The sequence below is a fragment of the Ostrea edulis genome, chromosome 7 (genome assembly GCF_947568905.1).
Source record: "Ostrea edulis chromosome 7, xbOstEdul1.1, whole genome shotgun sequence".
NCBI classification, from domain to species: domain Eukaryota; kingdom Metazoa; phylum Mollusca; class Bivalvia; order Ostreida; family Ostreidae; genus Ostrea; species Ostrea edulis.
Genome location: NC_079170.1, coordinates 64,880,188 through 64,900,847, shown reverse-complemented (window position 1 = coordinate 64,900,847; position 20,660 = coordinate 64,880,188). Strand labels below are relative to the sequence as shown.

At 33.0% G+C, this 20,660-nt stretch overlaps 2 protein-coding genes across 4 annotated transcripts; both read left to right on the top strand.

The window, feature by feature from the left end:
- Window positions 1–205: 205 nt before the first annotated feature.
- LOC125654007 (protein mono-ADP-ribosyltransferase PARP14-like) lies at window positions 206–11,314 on the top strand. 3 transcript variants are annotated; one of them, XM_048883747.2, is made up of 11 exons: window positions 206–427; window positions 1,780–1,883; window positions 6,544–6,771; window positions 7,484–7,705; window positions 7,809–7,854; window positions 7,945–8,027; window positions 8,167–8,397; window positions 9,554–9,778; window positions 9,859–10,002; window positions 10,165–10,678; window positions 10,808–11,314. In XM_048883747.2, the coding sequence occupies exons 1-11, from the start codon at window positions 367–369 to the stop codon at window positions 11,074–11,076; spliced, it is 2,127 nt and encodes a 708-aa protein (XP_048739704.2). In that variant the 5' UTR covers window positions 206–366; the 3' UTR covers window positions 11,077–11,314. The 3 variants fall into 3 exon arrangements, with proteins under 3 accessions (XP_048739704.2, XP_048739705.2, XP_048739706.1); XM_048883748.2 differs by lacking the exon at window positions 9,554–9,778; XM_048883749.2 differs by lacking the exon at window positions 1,780–1,883 and having other exon boundaries at window positions 339–427.
- A 4,213-nt stretch (window positions 11,315–15,527) lies between these two features.
- Window positions 15,528–17,505, top strand: LOC125654010 (olfactory receptor 5AC1-like). The gene is made up of 2 exons (XM_048883755.2): window positions 15,528–15,629; window positions 15,751–17,505. Exon 2 carries the CDS (start codon window positions 15,773–15,775, stop codon window positions 16,841–16,843), a length of 1,071 nt encoding a protein of 356 aa, XP_048739712.2. The 5' UTR covers window positions 15,528–15,629; window positions 15,751–15,772; the 3' UTR covers window positions 16,844–17,505.
- Window positions 17,506–20,660: the final 3,155 nt, after the last annotated feature.

Here is a 20,660-nt window from a genome sequence, read left to right as displayed (position 1 = left end):
GTCATACAGCTTTAATTAACATTGATAACCTAAGAAGGCCGATGAATGTATTACTGATATCACAAATTCTCTTTCAAAATCAGAACTCCCTCATATGCTTTTATCTACATTGTGAACGTTTGGAACGCAGTCTATTTGAATGAATTGTGACAACGTGGATACATAACCCGGACACGTCAAATTTTCATTAAATTAACCACTTCATTTTGTCTCAACATATGTTTAAACTAGAATGAATATTTCCGAAATATAACGTCATCTATATAAGAGTGAATTTACTTGTTAAATGACAACTACGAGCTGCAGTAGATTCACGCATTCTTTTGTTAACTGGAGGTATTTCCTTTACTTTCTGTTTGATGAACAATGTCAGACACGGAAGATGTAACTGCGATTTCATTTGACTTGGAAACTAGCACAGACGAAGGTAGAGATAATTCTAAATGTTTTATGTACTTATAAACTTTTTTGTTCACAGCAATTTCAATCAAACGAAAACGAATTTAGTCATCTTAACTTTCATTGTCTCTAAACCAATATTCTATTTTTAAACTTTGAAAATTTTCAGCGATCAGATACATTTTGAAGTGTCTCTTTAAAAATATCTGGAGTAGATTGCATATCAAAATATGTGGAAGGACTTGTACTTAATTACATGTAGCTTACCTGCGCTAAACGTTCAAGCGGGACATAATTTCTTATCAAAGTCTATTCGTTTGTTGTTATCTGACAATGCGTGTGTGATGTGTTCGTTTTTCTCTGTAAAATGATAAGCCTGGAGAAAATGGGTATACGTAATAGGAGTTTTAAAACAACGGAAATGTTAACTAAAATCGTTAATTAGTCTTAACCGAGGCCCGGGAGAAATTGTATAACGATGTGATGTATATAAACTAGTTTGTAAAAAGTGTTCGTATAACTTTTCTACCTCTCTCTTCCAAAAAAAAAAAAAAAAATAAAAATAAAAATAAAAAAAAAATCAACAAAATTCAATTAACTTATGACAGTGTCCTTTTGTAGTTTACGTCTATGTTAATCAAAATATAGTATTGACGTTAGAGTGAAGTCCAAAACATTTGGGTTTATAATGTTACACAGCAATAAGTAGGCATGGATGAAGAAGTCATGTACAGTCATTACTAGTACAGTAACACAGCAATAAATAGGTGTGAATGAAGAAGTCATGTACAGTCAATACTATTACAGTAACACAGCAATAAATAGGTGTGAATGAAGATGTAATGTACAGTCAATACTATTACAATAACACAGCAATATATAGGTGTGAATGAAGATGTAATGTACAGTCAATACTATTACAATAACACAGCAATATATAGGTGTGAATGAAGATGTAATGTACAGTCAATACTAGTACAATAACACAGCAATATATAGGTGTGAATGAAGATGTAATGTACAGTCAATACTAGTACAGTAACACAGCAATATATAGGTGTGAATGAAGATGTAATGTACAGTCAATACTAGTACAGTAACACAGCAATAAATAGGTGTGAATGAAGATGTAATGTACAGTCAATACTAGTACAGTAACACAGCAATATATAGGTGTGAATGAAGATGTAATGTACAGTCAATACTAGTACAGTAACACAGCAATAAATAGGTGTGAATGAAGATGTAATGTACAGTCAATACTATTACAATAACACAGCAATATATAGGTGTGAATGAAGATGTAATGTACAGTCAATACTATTACAATAATTTTAAGGTGATTCAGGTGAACATTCTGTTCATGGTTCTATTATTCAGATGACGAAGAAAGTGATGAAGATGTTTCAACCTGGTCTGATGTTTCAACAGAATACAAAAATGTCAAAATACATGTCATTAAGGGCGCTTTGGAAAATGAAAAGGTAACTTTTTTGTAAGCACTTACAATTTATCTGGCCTAGAGTGTAAACCGTGTCCAATGCCAAAACGTCTTTCGAATATGTTTATAAGGAATCGCTCTTCATACATATTTATATGTCATTCGATTTAAGTAATTAGTAACTGAAAAAATAGATAATGAACCACTACTATTACAATAATGGAGATACACATGTAATTTCATGATTTATAATTTTTAATAAAAATCAAAAACAAAATATATTAATCTTAATAACCAAGTTATAGCATCTGCACCGGGTATGTACATGTGGCATGCATACGTAAATTATATATTTTTAGATTATATCCTGTCTCTAGGCGATATAATAAGAAATCAATTCTATTCAAGAAAAAAAAAATCAGAATAGGTTATCTCACACCACGGTTGAAAATAACTGCAAAAAACGTGCCTGCTTAATCAATCAAAGTCCTGAAAGTACTGAAAGACGGGGTCAAATTATTCAATGCATAACTTTCAGAAATGGTGCAGTTATGCTAATATGACAATTCATATGTAAACTCAAATACTTTAATCAGACATAGGTCTTGAATTGCAGATTTACGTACAACTTCCTATTCGTGTTCTTATAATGAGGGTCACCATTTTAACTTGTGCACTTAGCTCTTTAGCTATTCATAGCTAAATCAGGTACTGGACTCTTGTGAAAAAGCATGAATGCTATAATAAAGTAAATGAAAAGAAATATAGATAAAGGTATGGAACAAAATTTAATATTTCAGAATATTCGGTGATTCTAATTGGATAAACATTTATAAATGTAAAATTAAAGATTTGAAAGACAAACAGATAGCGGAATTCAGTTATAAGTTATTGAATAACATATTATGTAATAATGCATATATTAGCAAATGGAAAAAAGATGTAAAGAATGAATGTACACATTGTAAGCAAGTTGAGACTACAAAACATCTGATTTACGAGTGTGATAATGTTTTAAATATATGGAACACTGTTATCAGTTATCTATCCTTCAAAGTTCAATGGAAACACATTGTTGTTGGGTTTTTTCTAGAACAAAATGATAAAACCAAATCCTTAAATTTACTTATTACTTATATAGCCTACAGAATATACAAACATAAAATGTTATGTAGATTAGATTCTTTAAGTGAAACGACTTTTAATATGTATAATCATGTTAAAAAATCATTATGTTTCTATACATCAGTATTGAAGTATATAAATGCAAAAGAGCTTAAAGTTTTTGAACATCTTTGTAAATTAATGTAACTTGACTGCTGTGAAGAGACCAGTATAAACTATCCTTAAATATTTATCATTATAACTATACGGTCAACTTAGGACTACATTGTTCTTATATTATTCCTTAAGTAATTTCTATGTTATTCTACTGTTGATATATCTACATCAACGTTGTATATGATATTTTTATGATTTCGAAAAATATTTGATATTATGTATTTTCATATAAATTATATATATGCCTTATATAAAATAATATTATAATAAAATACATTCAATCCAATGGGCCCCTGGCACCATTGGTGAGAATTAAGAGGGAGTATCCGAGGATATTTTATCCCAAATAGTATGTATACTTTTTAATAAATGATGAAAATTCAAAAAAAAAAAAAAAAAAAAAAAAAAAATTTAATATGTCAACAGAGCAGAAAGCTAATATATGATAGGTTAACATATGACAGTATATGTTTAATAGCTTATTTTTTATAGACCAACATAATGAAACCAAATGTTAAAGATAAAATTGATAATGGCATACTTTTGGAATTGCACAATACAACCTGTCAATAACACATGAAAGGTTAAAATCAAGTGGATATGTAAACACTCCAATTCTTTCTTTAGTAAAGGAAATTTTCTAAACTACTAAAACTGTAAACAAGAATATGTAAACTGTAAACATTGTAACAAAATTGATAACATGGTAATTTCAATTTTTTGACACACATTTAGGCTAGAAGTTTCCTATGCAATGAAAAATATTTACATGTTACAGTCTAACATAAATAACAAATCCACAAGCCAGACAACTGTCTTCTCAAGTGAAACAATATGACATGAAGTGCTGCAAATTCAGGCATTTTAGAATATTATGCATATACCATTATCTGGACAATTAACAATTGTAAAAGCATTACTGTTGAATAGTAATAAAATCGATATAGAAAAGTGAACTATGATTGTGTAAAGAATATAATACTGTTGCAATGTGAGATTTTGAGTTAATAATACAGACTGATGCCTGATCAGGGTTAAATAAATTACAATGCTGGGTTTCCATAGCTATTTTCAGTATCACAAAAAAGGTTATAATGAGATGGACATGTAAACACTCCAAACTTGTGTAAAACAAGATGTGTTTGTGAAACAAAAAATGCCCCCTCTAATGGCCAATTCCGAAGATAGCCAAAGTCACAAAGACAAATATCTTGGTACCAGTAGAAGATTTTGTCACAAGTGCAATATGAAAGCTCTAATATTTACCATTTAGAAGTTATGACCAATGTCAATCTTTTTAAAAGTAGGTCAAATATCAAGGTCAAGGTTTGGTACAAACGGAAAGGTCTTGTCACAAGGAATACTCATGTGAAATATCAAAGCTCTATCACTTACTGTTCAAAAGTTATAAGCAAGGTTAACATTTTCAAAAGTAGGTCAAACTCCAATGTCAAGGTCAAATGGTCAAAAATGTTGATACCCACAAAAAGGTCTTGTCACAAGAAATACTCATATCAAATATCAAAGCTCTAGCTCTTACTGTTCAAAAGTTATTGACAAGGTTAAAGGGACTGATTCACGATTTCCCCCCAAATTTTGTTTTTCACTTTTGATGATCAAAATCTATTTTCTGATATGTTTAAAAGATTTCACATAAAAATTAAGTTTATATATTATCATAGAATCTCATTTTAGAGAGTTTATTATTTGTTTTGTAAACAAAGATTGTGGTATGTTATTGTTTACGAAATTTTCAAAAGAATTGGATATCTATTTAAGTTAATCATATCTTTCACATTTCAAGCATTATTTTGGGTAAAATATGCTATCTAAAAGTTAAAATTTGTGAATATGCAATATTGAGATGCTTTATATTACAAAATTAACATTCCACTGGTTTGTTTGTTTACATGAAAAGACTCGAGTCTTTATTTACATAACACATATTTAAGGCTAAAATATTGCTTTTATTCTTGCATTCAGAAGGTAAAAATTTTGGCTGTCCACATTAAATCAGTTATATTTTTAATGTTTAACATCAAAAATGAAAAATATCTTTTTCAAAAATCGTGAACCAGTCCCTTTAAAGTTTTTAAAAAGTAGGTCAAACTCCAAGGTGGAGGTAACAGGCTCAAATATGTTGGTACCCATGGAATGGTCTTGTCAGAAGGAATGCTTATGTGAAATATCAAAGCTCTATCACTTACCGTTCAAAAGTTATTTGCAAGGTTAAAGTTTCAGACAGAATTACAGAATGGCAGACAGGACAAAAACAATATGCCCCCTGATTTTCGATTTCGGGGGCATAGAAATAAATTATAAACTACTAGAACTATAAATATGTACATTGAAATTGTAAACATTTTAACAAATTGTTTACATAATTTCATTTTTTTTTTTACACACATTAGGACTAGAAATTTCTTATGCATTGAAAGATATATACATGTGATAGTTAATCATAAATATACAAGTCCACAAGCCAGACATCTTTTTTTTAAAATGATATAATATAAAGTGCTGTAAATTATATAATTTCAAAATATTAAGCATCAAAGAAGCGTATGGCCGACTTGCAGTTTGGAAAATTATGCACGCTTGTATTCAGAAAGTAAAAACATGCACGTATTTTATAAAGGTTATAAGTATGAAGCTTTGAATGGCCGCAATACGTATTAAGTGTGATAATGACCTTGACCTTTGAATTTCAAAAGCAACATGAATCTTGAATGTCATCAGGATTTGAAGTCTGATAAACATGCACCAGCAAGTACATGTATAAAAGTTAGAGGCAAGCTCAAATCCACAGTATATAGTGAAAATGAGATTTGATCTTTTGACCTCAAAATAGATAAGGAAAACGTCCAAAAAACTTGTCTGTACAGTTGTCGGTGTGTGTGTGTGTGCAATATTGTTGGCTTGCATTAAATCTATTTTTTGTATGCATAGAATATATAACACGACAAACTCTGGATACATTCGCATATTCTCGGTTTCTTCCGTAAAAAAGGCCTGATGTAAACAAAGTAAGAATATTTGCTCATGGAAACAACAATCGTTTCTGTTTGAAAGATAATTCAAATTGATCTAAGAATTCAATGAAAAATAGAAAGATTGTTTTATTCAAAATATTAATCTTATATTTTTCAAATATGTGTACAAAATGATCAGCGCAATTTATGCATTCTTTTCTTCCACGTAGATTCAATTCATGGGCTTCCGTTTTGAGGCCTTGACTGACAGTAAACTAATAGACGGGGTCACGTGACCCCGTCTAAAAATTATAATGTTGTGATCGAACTCAACATGTGAGAAATGGTGATAGGTCATGTTATATGTAAATTAAATAAATTAAATGTTAATCCATGTTTTTCATTTCAACGAACACTGAAGTGATTTACGTCTTATTCCATTTGTGTTAGGTCGATGTGATCGTAAACAGTACTTCTAAGAATTTGAGATTGACCTCCGGACGGAGTTCTCGGGCATTATTAGAAGCGGCCGGAAAAGAGCTTCAGAAAGAGTGCAGCGAGAAGTACCCCCAGGGGATAACCAAGAGTGACCTAGCCGTGACTGGACCGGGAAAACTCAACTGCAAAATCGTCTGTCATGGTTCTCTCCTGAAATATGGATCACAAGATGCCGAAAAGGTTTGTGAGGATTCACATGTAGTTAACGCTGGGGAGAAGTCATAAACTATAAAAGGAGAGTCCAATTTGACGTAGCATATGAAGTATTTTTCGTGTACCGTCGAAATTTCACTGACATTATCTTTAATGCATAAGAGTTTTTTTTAATTAAAAAATCATCAAACAGCATGGAGAATATTATTCATTTTACTATCATTGTTCTGTCTTTGTTTGTTTGTTTGTTTGTTTGTTTGTTTGAGAGAGAGAGAGAGAGAGAGAGAGAGAGAGAGAGAGATATTTTAGAATGATAATATAAATCCTGTAAATCACCAATAGCTGGCATGCTCTATGAACAAAGGAATATTGTATACAAATATACACTTTTACCTCAAAAGATAAAAACAAAATACAAGAAACGTTCATGATGTTAGTTTATGATTTTAGCAGCACCAACATTTTGCGAAGGTTAGCATACTTCGGAATTTTCAATTCATTAAGTTTTAGTGCATTTTCTTATAAGTGAAACTCATTTTTGGGGCTCGTTTTAAAATAGGCCCATACTATACACAGTTCTTCATGGAGAAAAACATTGCAGACAACAGTAAAAGTATCTGCAGATTTGGACGAACACACAGACAAAGAGCTTCACACAGATTATTCCCAAGTCCTGGTTATCTAATATGTTGCGTTAGGAATAAGCATTTTAGCTTTGTGTTTATTTGTTTGTTGACAGATACATATGCAGTTTATCACTAAGTGTCTGAAGGAACTGAACAATCGAGGCTTTTCCAGTATAGCCATCCCAGGACTGACTACGGGATTTCTCCAGTTTCCGAAGGATTTGGCAGCCACAAACACGTGCCGTGCCGTGGGAAGGTACATCGACGACAATCCCAACACCACCCTGAGGGAGGTTCACCTAGTTATTCACCCCGAGGATAAAACTACGCTAAAGGTTCATGTTCATATTGATCATGTGTAATGATATACATGTAACAGTAAAACAAATATGCAATCATCACTGTCGATTATATGTTATGTTTTATATATACTATTAGGCTTTTGCTGATGCGGTTAGGAATTGGAGTCTCAGTCTGAATACAGGTATGACGTTGAAATATTTGTAGTGTGACCATTTGGATGTTTTGCGGCAGTCATAGTTTTCCTTTATGCATTTATAAACTGTCTTTGTAGAGATCGAAAGGAAAGAGTTGTGTCGATTCAAAATAAAGAAGATCTCAGTGCTGATTAAAGTAGACAAACTTGAGGAGGAGCAGGTTAGTTCTTCTGCTGATAAAAGACTATCCATAAGCAAAGCTGTATGTACAGTCTTCTTTCTTTATATCTCGTATCTGTTCTATGTAGTCCGGGCTGCATTTTCCTACTCAGATAAGCATAACGCTTCTCACTTTGTAGGTTGACATGATTGTCAACAGTGTGGACAAAACATTGAACTTGGACACTGGTACACTTTCCAAAGTCATAGCAGCCGCTGCTGGCCAGACAGTCAAAGACGAGTGTCATAAAAACCATCCGTCTGGCATAACCGAGGGCAGCGTTGTCGTCACGTCCGCCGGAAACTTAAAGTGCAAGAAAATTTGTCACTCATGTGTTCCTCCGCATAAACCAGACAATACCTCCAAAAAGGTGAAGATGAAAATGATACGCAGAGATATGTAATCATATCATGTTTGTTAAGTATCCATATAATATGACACATTGACTTCAGCTAGATAAAGTTTCCTTGAACTTCTCAATATCTTCGGGACACATACAATACTCCTCTGGTTTTCTTATGACTGCAGCCACCCTAACCTTCGCCAAGAAAACTCCATAAAATCTACTTATCAATGCAATTGTTGTTAGCTACGCAGATCATTTCTGATTTATATGCATAACTACAGGCATTTTCTTAGCACTGCTTTTTGTATCTATTTACGGTATGACTAATACAATGACTTGCTATGAGTTTATTTAAGGGTTTTTCGTATTGAATACTTTAACACGTCATAGAGAATTATTTTACAAAATCTAAAGCTGAGCAACTCAAGGAGGATTAGAAAAACAGTAGTACATAAGGACCTGTCTGCGCAGACTCGAAACTGAGGTATTCGGGAAACAATTCAAAGTCTGTAGGGACCTCAAACTACTAGTATTCTTTTTCTTTCTAAGAAAAATGATAGTTCTTGTACGATCTCTCTTATTCTTCTCTACATTCAACTACATGTAGCCCAATATGTTTATTACGATATTACATAATGTGTAGGTCCAGAGGGTTTCATTTCAATTCACATTGTAGTATTTGCAACGGAATATCAGCACCCCCCCCCTTGCATTTGCACCCCTAATCTCCAATGGAATAAGAGTATGTTTGCTTTATTATGCCTTTCCATTGTGTTATAGCCCTTTCAGCCTTATATTATACATGTACCTCTTTGCTTTATTGTACGCCTTCGATTAGGTTATACATTTGATTTCGTATCAGTATGCATTTTCGTATAGTAATTACGCCTTTGATTAGGTTATGCCTTTGATTCCGTATCAGTATGCATTTTCGACTAGTCATTACGTCTTTGAAATACTTTTTTTTATTTAAACGATACTGATAGACATTCATATTGTAATATTTAGTTTTGATAGAAGTATATAAATATTGCACATATCAAAAAGGAATTTGTCAATTTATCGAAATGAATATTTTCTGAGAATGTTTAGCTAGAGAGTCTTTACACTTAGTTTAATGCTGTTGTAGTGGTATATGTCTTGTAGTTACCAACATACAACTAAATGTGTTCTCCTGCAGAATATTCAAGACATTGTTGTTAAATGTCTGGAAAAGGCAGAGCAAGATCAAATGGTTTCTGTATCTTTCCCGGCTCTTGGAACCCGCTACAGACACCATCCCGCCAAGACAACAGCTCAAGGGATGTTAAGTGGAATTGAAGAGTTCTCAAAATCCCACACCAGTACCTCTGTAAAACAGATTCACATATTGATATATGGAGATCGGCACACAGAGATATCCAAGGTTAAATCAACAAGCAATGTTTCTTTATCATGGTATCCTATCGATGTATCCAACCTAATTTCAGATAATTTGCTTTGCAGGCTTTCGTTGACGAATCTGTCGGGTATCAAGGTGCCTCTGCGGAGCCTGAGCGCTGGACACCTGAGTACTGTCGCCAACAGTACCATAAAGACCTCTGTCCACCCGAATACTGGACGACTTTCACTTCAGACAAATCTATAAAGGTATTAAATGCTTTTGATTTACCGTGTATATGTACTTTATTCTTATGGAAAATATGAAATGTCTTGTGTCAAAACAATTTAGAACTTGAAATGTCCACCATCAAAGTTGCACAACCCTAACATGTACCAAACAAAGGAACTTATTATGTTACTGTATTTTAGCTGTGGAAGACTGAGTGTGATCAAGATTACCACAAGCTAGTAGATGTGGATTCTGTAACAGAGAAAGCTGTGGAGAAGCTCGTCCTATCTACGTGGCAGCAACAGAAATTGGGTCATGGCAGAGATGCCGCTGGCTTGTCTAACTTAAAGTATTCCGGCCTTAAAGTTTTGAAGGTTCAAAGGCTGGAAAATATCGACCTGTATGAAAACTACGCTCATTTTAGAGCGCGGTTATTCCACAAGGCAGGTGATATAGGGGTGTTCGAGCAGTTAGACGGTGTGTCTCAAAGTTCCAAAAACATCGCTACAACAGAACATCTGGACGAGGATTCTATTCTTAAAAGTGAACTATTCCCTGAAATAAACGAACATTTTCTTTTTCACGGAACCAAGGCCGATACATACAAGAAAATCCTTTCACAAGGCTTAGATTTCCGTATGGCAGGCGAAAAGGGCATGTTTGGTCAAGGAATGTATCTTGCCGAAAGTTCAACGAAAGCAGATCAGTATACAGGTGCCAAAACAAAACCGTTCGACATTATTAAAAAGTCTGGACTTATGTAACAACTAAACGGTCTTCCATTACAAATTACATTTCTTGTATATCTATACAGAGATTGATGGGTGTGTTTGTCTCTTTCAGATCCCAAAACAGACAGAACAAAAGACGAAAAGAAAATGTTTTTGGTCAGATCATGTCTTGGTAAAGTTCACCTGACTCAAGTTGCCAAGCCCAAGCTTCACAGGCCTCCTTGTTTTCAGTCCGGCTGCGAATCCGACTCGTGTGAACATTCCGAGTTTGAGCGCTGTGATAGTGTTGTTGGCGAAGGAGCTTGGATATTCCGAGAATTTGTTACGTACCATCAATACCAAAACTACCCCGAGTATCTCATCACTTATATTAGAACGTGATGGAATGTAGACGGATAAAGTATAGGATTTTGGAACTCTCTAGAAAAAGAAACTACGAAAATTATGCGTCACATGGACAATTCCTAAATTATGTACCAATATCAGAATGTTTTAAGTGAATATAGAGTGCCAAAATGTATTGTTAGATTAAACTCACTTTGTTAAATTATAACAGTAGTTATTGAAATCGATGTCGTATATACATGAATGTACAAATAAACACCACATTGTACCAACATTGAAGTGTCATTTACGATTTCATTATCAAAATCTTCTTTTATGTCATGTACTAAGAAAATAATTTACAAAGTTTTTATGAAAAAGATTTTCAAAAGTCCAGTATCAAATGAATTTTGAAAGAATATGTTTGAGACAACAGATACTATTCATCTGAAGAAAAGGTGGATAAAGTCTTACAATCATGTAAACCATCTGATCTATTAGAATTGGATTTCAAAAATTTAATAACGTAATTTTAACTGAGGAAAAATCATATGGGGCTGGGAAAGTAATATCTAAGATATGTCATTTATATTCAAACAAATGTGAAGATATATTGCATCTATTATTGAGATGTACAGAATTGGCCGATTTTAAAATAATTTCTGTATCTAGTATATAGAAAATTTATTGAAAGATAGTGAGAATTCTGTTTATATTGATTTGAACTTTGAAGTAGTCTTTATATCCAACTACGTGTTCTTAATATGAAAAAGAACTTGATACCTTGTTAGAAGGGTTAAATGTATGAGGAATATGAAAATCCCGTACTAGACAAATCAAAACAAAGTTGCATACCATATATCCCTCTGTGCTTAATAAACCAGAAGTTATCAAAGAATTAGATAGGTTACATGTTTTATAAATGACGAATATGTTTTGGTTCCAGCTGACAAAACTTGTAACAACATTGTCTTTGTTTGCAAGCCTCATTATTACAATTGTATTGTAAACGAACTTGGCATTAATTCCACATTTGGTAATCATACTTATACTCCAACTGCCCTTTTAAAAGATGAAATTCTTCAAAATCATGCTACAGTTTTAGACATTTTTGATATCCTAGTCAACGGTATGAATGAATGTGAGTTATCGTACCTATATTGGATTCCTAAACTACACAAAAACCCTTACAAGGAAAGATACAATACTGTATCCAGTAAATGTTCTACCAAGCCCCATCTTTGCTCCTCACGAAAATATTGACAGCTGTGAAGGAGAAACCTCAAACGTACTGTGCTACAACATATGCCAGAAGTGGTTTGAATTAAATGTGAACTCTAAACAATTCTAAAGAACTTTCAGGTTTGAAATTCCAAACCCTTTCCCAAATCAACAACGTATGACTTTTCAAAATTTTAAACGACCATTCTTCGTGAAAATTAAAGACCAGACTTTCTGACATCACAGACAGTTGCATCTTCAACGAAAAAGAAAAAAAAATTGTATCTAGTGATCAGTCATCAAAATTTTACTTTATTAAACACCACTCTGATTCCACGCACACGTTCTCTTAAGTTGAAATCAAAAATTTGTTGGGGTTCCTCATTGACAATATTATTCGTAGCATTTGGTGATCAGGGGGGCGTTTTACAAAAGAACTTACAACTTACGACCAACTTTACATACTGGAATTTTCCAGTTTAATGTAAGATCATTCACTCCAAATGCAAAATGTCTTTCAAAACAAAAATGTTGAAAATTAAGCCTCAAAAAAGGTTTACTTCATTCACTCAAAGTAATAACAGTGTAATACAATCAACGACTTGTGACTTTGACGTAAGTTGTTTTGTAAAATGTGCCCCAGGTCTGTTAGAATTCCAGTTGGCACGAACTGTGCTCCTGTGTTCATTCAGACATATATAGTTAACATTAATTCAAGGGATATATATTGCAGCTATATGTAGTTCCTGTAGATGCAGATGACATACGGGGAGAACAAGTAGAGAATTTGGAAATATGATCTTTTAGTATGTAATGTAATGATATACTCTTCAAGTTGATAATAATAAAAATAATCATAACTTAAATTTGTGTTTAATAGGCAATCACCAATTTCTCTCTCAAAATTTAAGTAGAAATTACACACCGTATCTTAAGTTTGTGAAATCATGATATAGATTAATTAGAAATCTTATTTTGAAATTCTTATCACAATCAAGTAGTACATTGTACATATCAAATGGGACATACAATTTTGATATACACACGTGTATTTATCTTGGTATTTGTCTTATGATAAATGTTATACATTGATTTTGTAGGAAGTATCATATTGACATTTTGGCGGAAGCCAAGTCGGAAGCATCAGTGTATGTTCGATCCGTATAGTGCTGCAAAGGATATGAAAGGGTGTGGTTTATTTTACTGAATTTGTTTTATCAGGACAGCATATCACATTATAGTTTAGTTGTCTCTATGCCATTGAAAAGACGATCAGCTATGATGACTCTATATACGCAAAATTAAAAAAAAAAATGAGAAAGATTGTCTGTTCATCGTTTGAGAAGGTTTTGTTAATTTTGTAATATATGATTCTAAGATAGAGGTATGTCGTCTATAATAGGGTATTGTAATGAAATATATATATATTAAAGATATTGACTGTCCCAGCATACCAAATGACTTCAACATGACCATCATTGGTATGTTACAGTTATATGCCAGATCTTCTTATAATGTTGAAATATAATTCACATACATATATTTTAAAAATATGTTAAACATATCTATCTGAAAAAGTGACAATGAAGAACGTCCAGATTCTTGAAAATAGAGGACTTCCATTGTTTTGTGGTCAAATATCAAAGTCATAAGTCAAAGTTAAAATACTTCCTCATAAGTAACTAGTCATGTATTAAAAATGTTAGTTTTAAAAACGTCATACCTGGTACTGTCACATTAGTTCTTGCACATAAATAGTAAGCAGAGCTAATGTTGAATTACAAGGGGATTAATGCCTCATGAATCAACAATAAATTGCGATCTTTATGTATCCTATTTAGTTTTTTTTTCTTGAATAATTTTTTAGATCAATGATTCAATTTAAATGTCACACTTAATTCGAGTGGCAAAGTGAAAAAGTGTACACGATAGTTTGAAAAAAGTACAATGCAATTTGTGATATATGTGCAATGTATGTAGAAATCATGTACATTTGAAAAAAATAATAATGAAATGATAAAAAAAAAACCAAAATCTATGCATTGATTCAATCATCTGTTACAAAGTTTTTATGATCGAAGAACATACATGATGTATAATAAAACGAGATTAATTGAAAAGAATGTGAAATTCAAGTTTGTTGTCTTATAATCGTTTGTTACCATAGCAGGACTTCTTTGTCTAAAACATTACTTCTGCATCGATTCCGAATGTGAAAAGAAACAATTTTCTTTTACATAGCAACAAACATTAGTTCTCAAATTAGTCGAACATCAATAGCAGTCAGTTATCAAGATTATATATTTTGAATACAGAGAATATTGTATTGAAAAATGCATCCCTACTGTCATATCATGACAAAATGCATTTTGTTTCCATGAAAATACAGCTTATGAAATAAATTCTCAAACATGCATCATTGTTATATGACAGCACTTGTTCTAAAGTATGCTGAATAAGCATCCATTTGTGTCAAGCTGAATGCGGGAATTTTTTATCCATCATTCAAATTTGCCACTAAAATAGTTTATTCAATATGTATCAAAAACACATATTTCCCGACAGAAATAAAACATAATAGAAATATTCAAACCTTTAACTAATTGTCAAACTATGTAATAGAAATGCTAAATATCATTTCGCAAATTATATGGTCGTTATAACGATCTACTTCATCAATACAACCTATCATTGGGTCAAATGTTGTCTGACGTGTACCGATTGTTAAGCCGTTCCTGGCAAACTGATTTTGACTACGGATAACTCCGTTTACCTGATCAGGATGTAATGCTCACGGCGGGCGTGACCGGTCAACAGGTGATGCTTACTCCTCCTAGGCACCTGATCCCACCTCTGGTGTGTCCAGGGGTCCGTGCTTGCCCACCTCTCTATTTTGTATTGCTTATAGTAGTTATGAAATTGATCACTGTTCGTTTTCTTCACATTTCATGATGATTTTATATAAAATCAAACATTCAAACCCAGCAGAGTCGAATAAAAAATGTCATTTCGCATGTAAAAATGGACTCTTTTGTGACTAGAAAGACATGTACGTGTTACCATGTCAACAGAGTTGCTTACCAATCAAATTTTGATGGTTTCACATTACTTATGTCATATTAAGTCGATGTGCCAAATTTGAAAAATAAAAATTCGGGAGCATTGCATGCCGGATCCCTTATATAAATGTTTAAGTGGTTGCAGATAATGGCTCTTACATGCAGTACTTATTTCCTGTACAGGACTCGTCCTACTTATATGTTCAAGGCTCTCTTCTGAATAAAATCGTTGTTTTCTTATTAGAGCTATAAGTCAACGACGATCCTTTAAATCACACGGTGGACACCAGACGAGAAGTACATTTCTGGTTGTACTCACATTAATTATAAGTAAGTATTTGTGAATAGAAAGTGTTCTTCGATAAAGACAGAAAACTTGCAATCATTTATAGGATAGACAATTTACAATCTCATCATAGTTTATTAATTTTGAAGTTTGTTATTCTTTTAGGTCAACCAAATATCTATCTACAATGGATTCTTTCGAAATGAATACGACTGTATATGAGAATGCTTTACAGAAATATTTTGAAACCTCTCGTCACTACCTTGACGGCAATACATCAAATACAGATGGACATTTCAATGTATTTTTGAACTCTACTACAAACACTGACACATCGGAGAACGGAACTCAGGCAGTTAGTGGAAACAATGCCAATGTTCCTCTTCTGTTTTTCACTTTGGATAGATTTCAATCGGAATCCTCTAAAATTATAGCAGTGGTCATCCTGGTCATTGGAAGTCTAGGTCTGGTCGGCAACATTTGCACTATTCTCAAGATATGGAGTGATAAAAAATTCCACACACCAACATTTGCTGTCATCGGATGTCTGGCCTTTGCTGATTTTCTTTCCATTGTACGATGTTATGCTTATTATTTTACCGATTTGTTTTTTCACAGTATTCAATTTTTTATAGCGCTTGTCATTCCATTTGAAACATCTTATTGCAGTTCCCTTGGACACATGATTTTACTCTTTGTGGTCAGATACTTGATAACCGTTCATCCCTTACAGAGTAGAATTCACCTGACCACATTAGTAGTCATATTATGGTCTGTCACGGTGTGGATATTAAGTTTGATATTGTCATTATTTGCGGCATTATATGTGAAACTTTTACTTTCTCATCAGAAAGAAAACATATTAGAAATATACAATTGGAGTCTGAATCTTGTTACTTTAATTAAGACTGTTTTCACGTTTTGTACCATAATAACTGTACATTGTTTAAAAATGAAATCCCTGAGATCGTCACGAGTCTGTGCGAAAACTAAAAGGAAAATGAATTTAATCATCACTGTAATTCTCAGTGTTTTTCTAACTTCTCAAACTTTGTTTATTGTGGTGACTACAATAGAATTATTACATTCTTATGGAATTTTGAGCTCTCATATCACAATGTTCGAGTTACAAACATATTTTGTGTGTGTACTAAGCCTATTAGAATTTGTACATTATTCTTGTAATCCGTATATATACTTTTTAATTTCCTGCTGCTTTAAATGTAAATGTATATGCACAAAAAAAGATAATATTTAGTTGCGTTTAGTTTTTTTAATATTGCAGAATTTGGAAATTTCTTACCTGTATTAAGGCACAAAATTTATATTACTCAAATCTTAAAAGAACTTAACGTTTCTAAAAAGGGGCTAGGTCATCCAATCTCTCAACATTTCAACACTAAACGGAATATATTTATGCTGTAAATGACATTGCTACACATTTCTTTCTGCATATCTATAAACTCGCCATTTTCAGACATGTATATGTGAGGAAAAAACTAGCAGATCAAATGACGTCATGGTACATAGCAAAGCACTGTCTTTAACGCCGATCATTTGAAGAGGTTATTTTGTCTTTTGAAGATGTATACAAAAATATTTGTAATTCCTATGAAGTTTAGAATTTATCATTTTACTTTTAACTCTATCCAAAGTAGTGACTGAAAAGGCTCTATATTGGATAGGATCTATAATGTCCATCATGGTGATTGCAAAGGGTGCTCTTTAATATTGTACATCTAGAACATTGTATTTTCGAAATAAAGCAAACAGTACAACTGTGTGTATAAATGCTACTTTAAAAGTGAAAAAGGAATAGTATTCAAGAAAAACACCAGTAGATGATGTTTAAAATATCTGTATGTGAGGTAGAAAACATGTTTACATGTAGAAAATAAAGGTGAAACATGGTACAAACTTCTTCGTTTCATAGTGAATTAATCCTTAGATATAGAGAATGCATTGTGTATTCTTCAAGAAGCAGTCTTATCTAGTCGAACAGGTTTCCTTGAACACAACGCAGTAAGTCAGTAGTTGTCCTTAACTAAAGGCTTCTTTATTTAAGAATAAAGACTAGCATCTGTTTTATAATGAAGTGTCTGGTAGATACGAGAGGAAAAAGAATTGATATGTCGATCACTTCTTAATCAATGGGCGTTATAAAAAGATACATTGAGTTTTATAGGGCAAAAATGATATAAAGTGCTTAAAAATATATGGTCCAAAGTTAGGAAGAAAATATATTAAAAAAATAAATATCTTTTGTAAACCAGATCTCTGCTTTGATCGGATTTAGTGTTACAAATTGTTTCTCCGTTTTGATCACAATTATTCTTCCGTTTTGACTACAGTTGAACTTCGGTATCTCGAGCACTGATATCTCGAATACCAGGGATATGTCGAAGTGAGTTAGAAGTTGCAACTACATTTTCTTTGTGAAATTTAACCTCAAAATCTCGAACCTCGGATATCTCAAAGTTTTTTCGTGACTCGATTGAGTGCCAGATAACGAGGTTAACTGTATAATGTACACTACTTCAACATACTAACTTCACGCACTGGGTGGAATATGACAACGTTGTATTTAAATGCCTAAAATGACGGGGGTCCTAATAGCTCTTTAGCTTAATTTTTGATAATGACAAACACAAGCAAAATGTAGTGACTGAAACGATAACGTACAGGGATCAATCTCATAACTCGGACAAGGAATACAAAATTAAGATTTGGGCAAACACGGACCCCTGGACATACATGTGTCAGAGGTGGGATCAGGTGCGTAGGAGAAGTAAGCATCCCCCGTTTGACCTGTCACACCAAACATGAGTCCTATATGATAATAGAAATAATCCGTGGTCAAAAATCAGTGTGTTAACAACGGCTAAACTATTGGAATAAAACATGTCAGACATCATTTATCCCAATGACAGGTTGTATTATTATCCTTCAGAATAATACAGTCAATTTCATTGGTCGAAGGCTGGTCACGTAGAGGGAGACAATTCGTGATGTCTCCCTCACGCGCAGGGTGACAACTGTGTTGTCTCCCTTTAGAAGATAACTTTTAATGGCAAAAGCGAGAAAGCTCTACTAAAGAATAATTGAAAATATGCGGGATCGTTAATCATAAACTTCAGCGTCAACATTAACGCTCACAAATAACAATCGAGAAGAAAAATATTTCCATTCTAATGCAAATTTGCATTTCACTTGATGTTTACGTTTTTGTCTTGAAATACGTTACGAAATGTTTACGTTTGACGTTATGTTTTTGTGTCATTCTACTGTGATGTCACAATTGAAAGTTTTCTCTCGTTTAACTTTCTCAAACCTCAATATTTTGCTTTCGTTAACATATACATCTAATAAATGTATGGCATTGAGTGTAAAACAAAATAATGTATGAAGTTGAGGGTAACATTAATTTCAGCCCTCGAAAACTATTGAAAAGCTATCAGAATTTTCTGCAGAGAACGTTATTACGAGTTTGTTGACGTTTTAGATAAAAATAAATAAATAAAAAAAAGATACATGGTAAAAGTCAATAAATGTGTGATAGTTTTTTTTACATTCAAATTCTTCAGGATAATAAAACTATTATGGACTGTTTAGCAGGGAGACATCACAAATTATCAGGTCTGTGTAGGGTTATCATCCTCGGGCGCATAGGCGCCCTCGGATGATAACCCTACTAAGACCTGATAATTTGTGATGTCTCCCTGCTAAACAGTCCATAATTGTATATTGGCAAACTAGATGATTGTAACAACTATAGAATTTGCGAAATACTGACTTTATTCGAGTGTTGAAACCCCTGCCGCATCAACCTGTTTGTCAGTAGCCTGTCTCGATTTATAAACTGATCATACGCAGAACAGGTTCTTACGTATCGAATCAGTTCAGAGACATAAACGCCATATGCAGGTGGTAATGGAATATTGGATGTTTCAAGGGTTTGTGTTTGTACTGGTTTTTTATTTTCTATTCTTGATAGGATGATATGAGATTGGTCATTGATTGTTATCATCACCTTTTCAAAAATAGAAACGTGGCAATTCATTAAGGTTGATCAAGATAAACTGCTCTCGGTGGGTGTGACCGGTGGACAGGGGATGCTTACTCCTCCTAGGCCCATGATCCCACCTCTGGTATATCCAGGGGCCCGTGCTTGCCATACTCTTAATTTTGTATTCTTTATAGGAGTTATGATATTGATAACTTTTCTTTGTATTCATCTTTTCTATATACATGTAAGTTATGTTTTGTGAGTATGAATGAAGGCGAATTTTGATGTGAAATATGTTAGATATTTACTAGGTATTCATCTGTAAAAACTTTAAAAACCTCCCAAAATCTTTCGTTGTTAGAGAGGTATAAAAAAGAAAGATACTCTCAATGTCCAAATCGAAGATTGAGAAAAGATAACTAACTTACTTTCAAACAGCGTATACGTCATTTCTGTTAGAACTAAACATTGTCCCTTTAATTTGATCAATATTTGAAGGCGGTGACAACTGAGAAGGAAGATTTGTGAGGAAGACCCATCAATCTCACTCCAGAATTACATTTCCTTTCTCTCACACATCTGCCAACATCTACCTTTTGATAAGAAAAGAGCAAACGTGTTGAATTGTGCAGAATTATCAATGCATTTGCAAAATCGTTTTCATTTTCGAAGTTGTTATTTCACAAACGAATTATATCAAAGCATTTCTGAACAAATATTAACACGTGAAAAAAGTCATTGTGGAATAACGGTTACCTCAATGTTGTGGAGAAAGTCATGTAAATAATATTCTATTATCACCTGCATATGATATTTATATCTCTCAACTGATTCGATATTAAAGAGCTTGTTCTGCCTATGATTAGTTGTTAAATCAAGGCAGACTACTGACAAACAAGTTGATGTTACAGGGGTTTCAACACTCTCGATTAAAGTCACAATTTCGCAAAGTATATGGTCGTTATAATGATCTAGTTTGCCAATACAACCAATCATTGGGTCAAATGCTGTCTGACGTGATTGATACCGATTGTTAGGCCATTCTTGGCACACTGCTTATGACTAAGGA

What these genes read in the sequence shown, in the direction of transcription:
- LOC125654007 (XM_048883747.2), top strand. Translation starts at nt 367, where the DNA reads ATGTCAGACACGGAAGATGTAACTGCGATTTCATTTGACTTGGAAACT. An exon ending in GAGTCTCAGTCTGAATACAG is followed by an intron (nt 7,855 to 7,944) that starts GTATGACGTTGA and finishes CTGTCTTTGTAG; the next exon opens with AGATCGAAAGGAAAGAGTTG. An exon ending in ACAAACTTGAGGAGGAGCAG is followed by an intron (nt 8,028 to 8,166) that starts GTTAGTTCTTCT and finishes CTCACTTTGTAG; the next exon opens with GTTGACATGATTGTCAACAG.
- LOC125654010 (XM_048883755.2), top strand. Translation starts at nt 15,773, where the DNA reads ATGGATTCTTTCGAAATGAATACGACTGTATATGAGAATGCTTTACAG.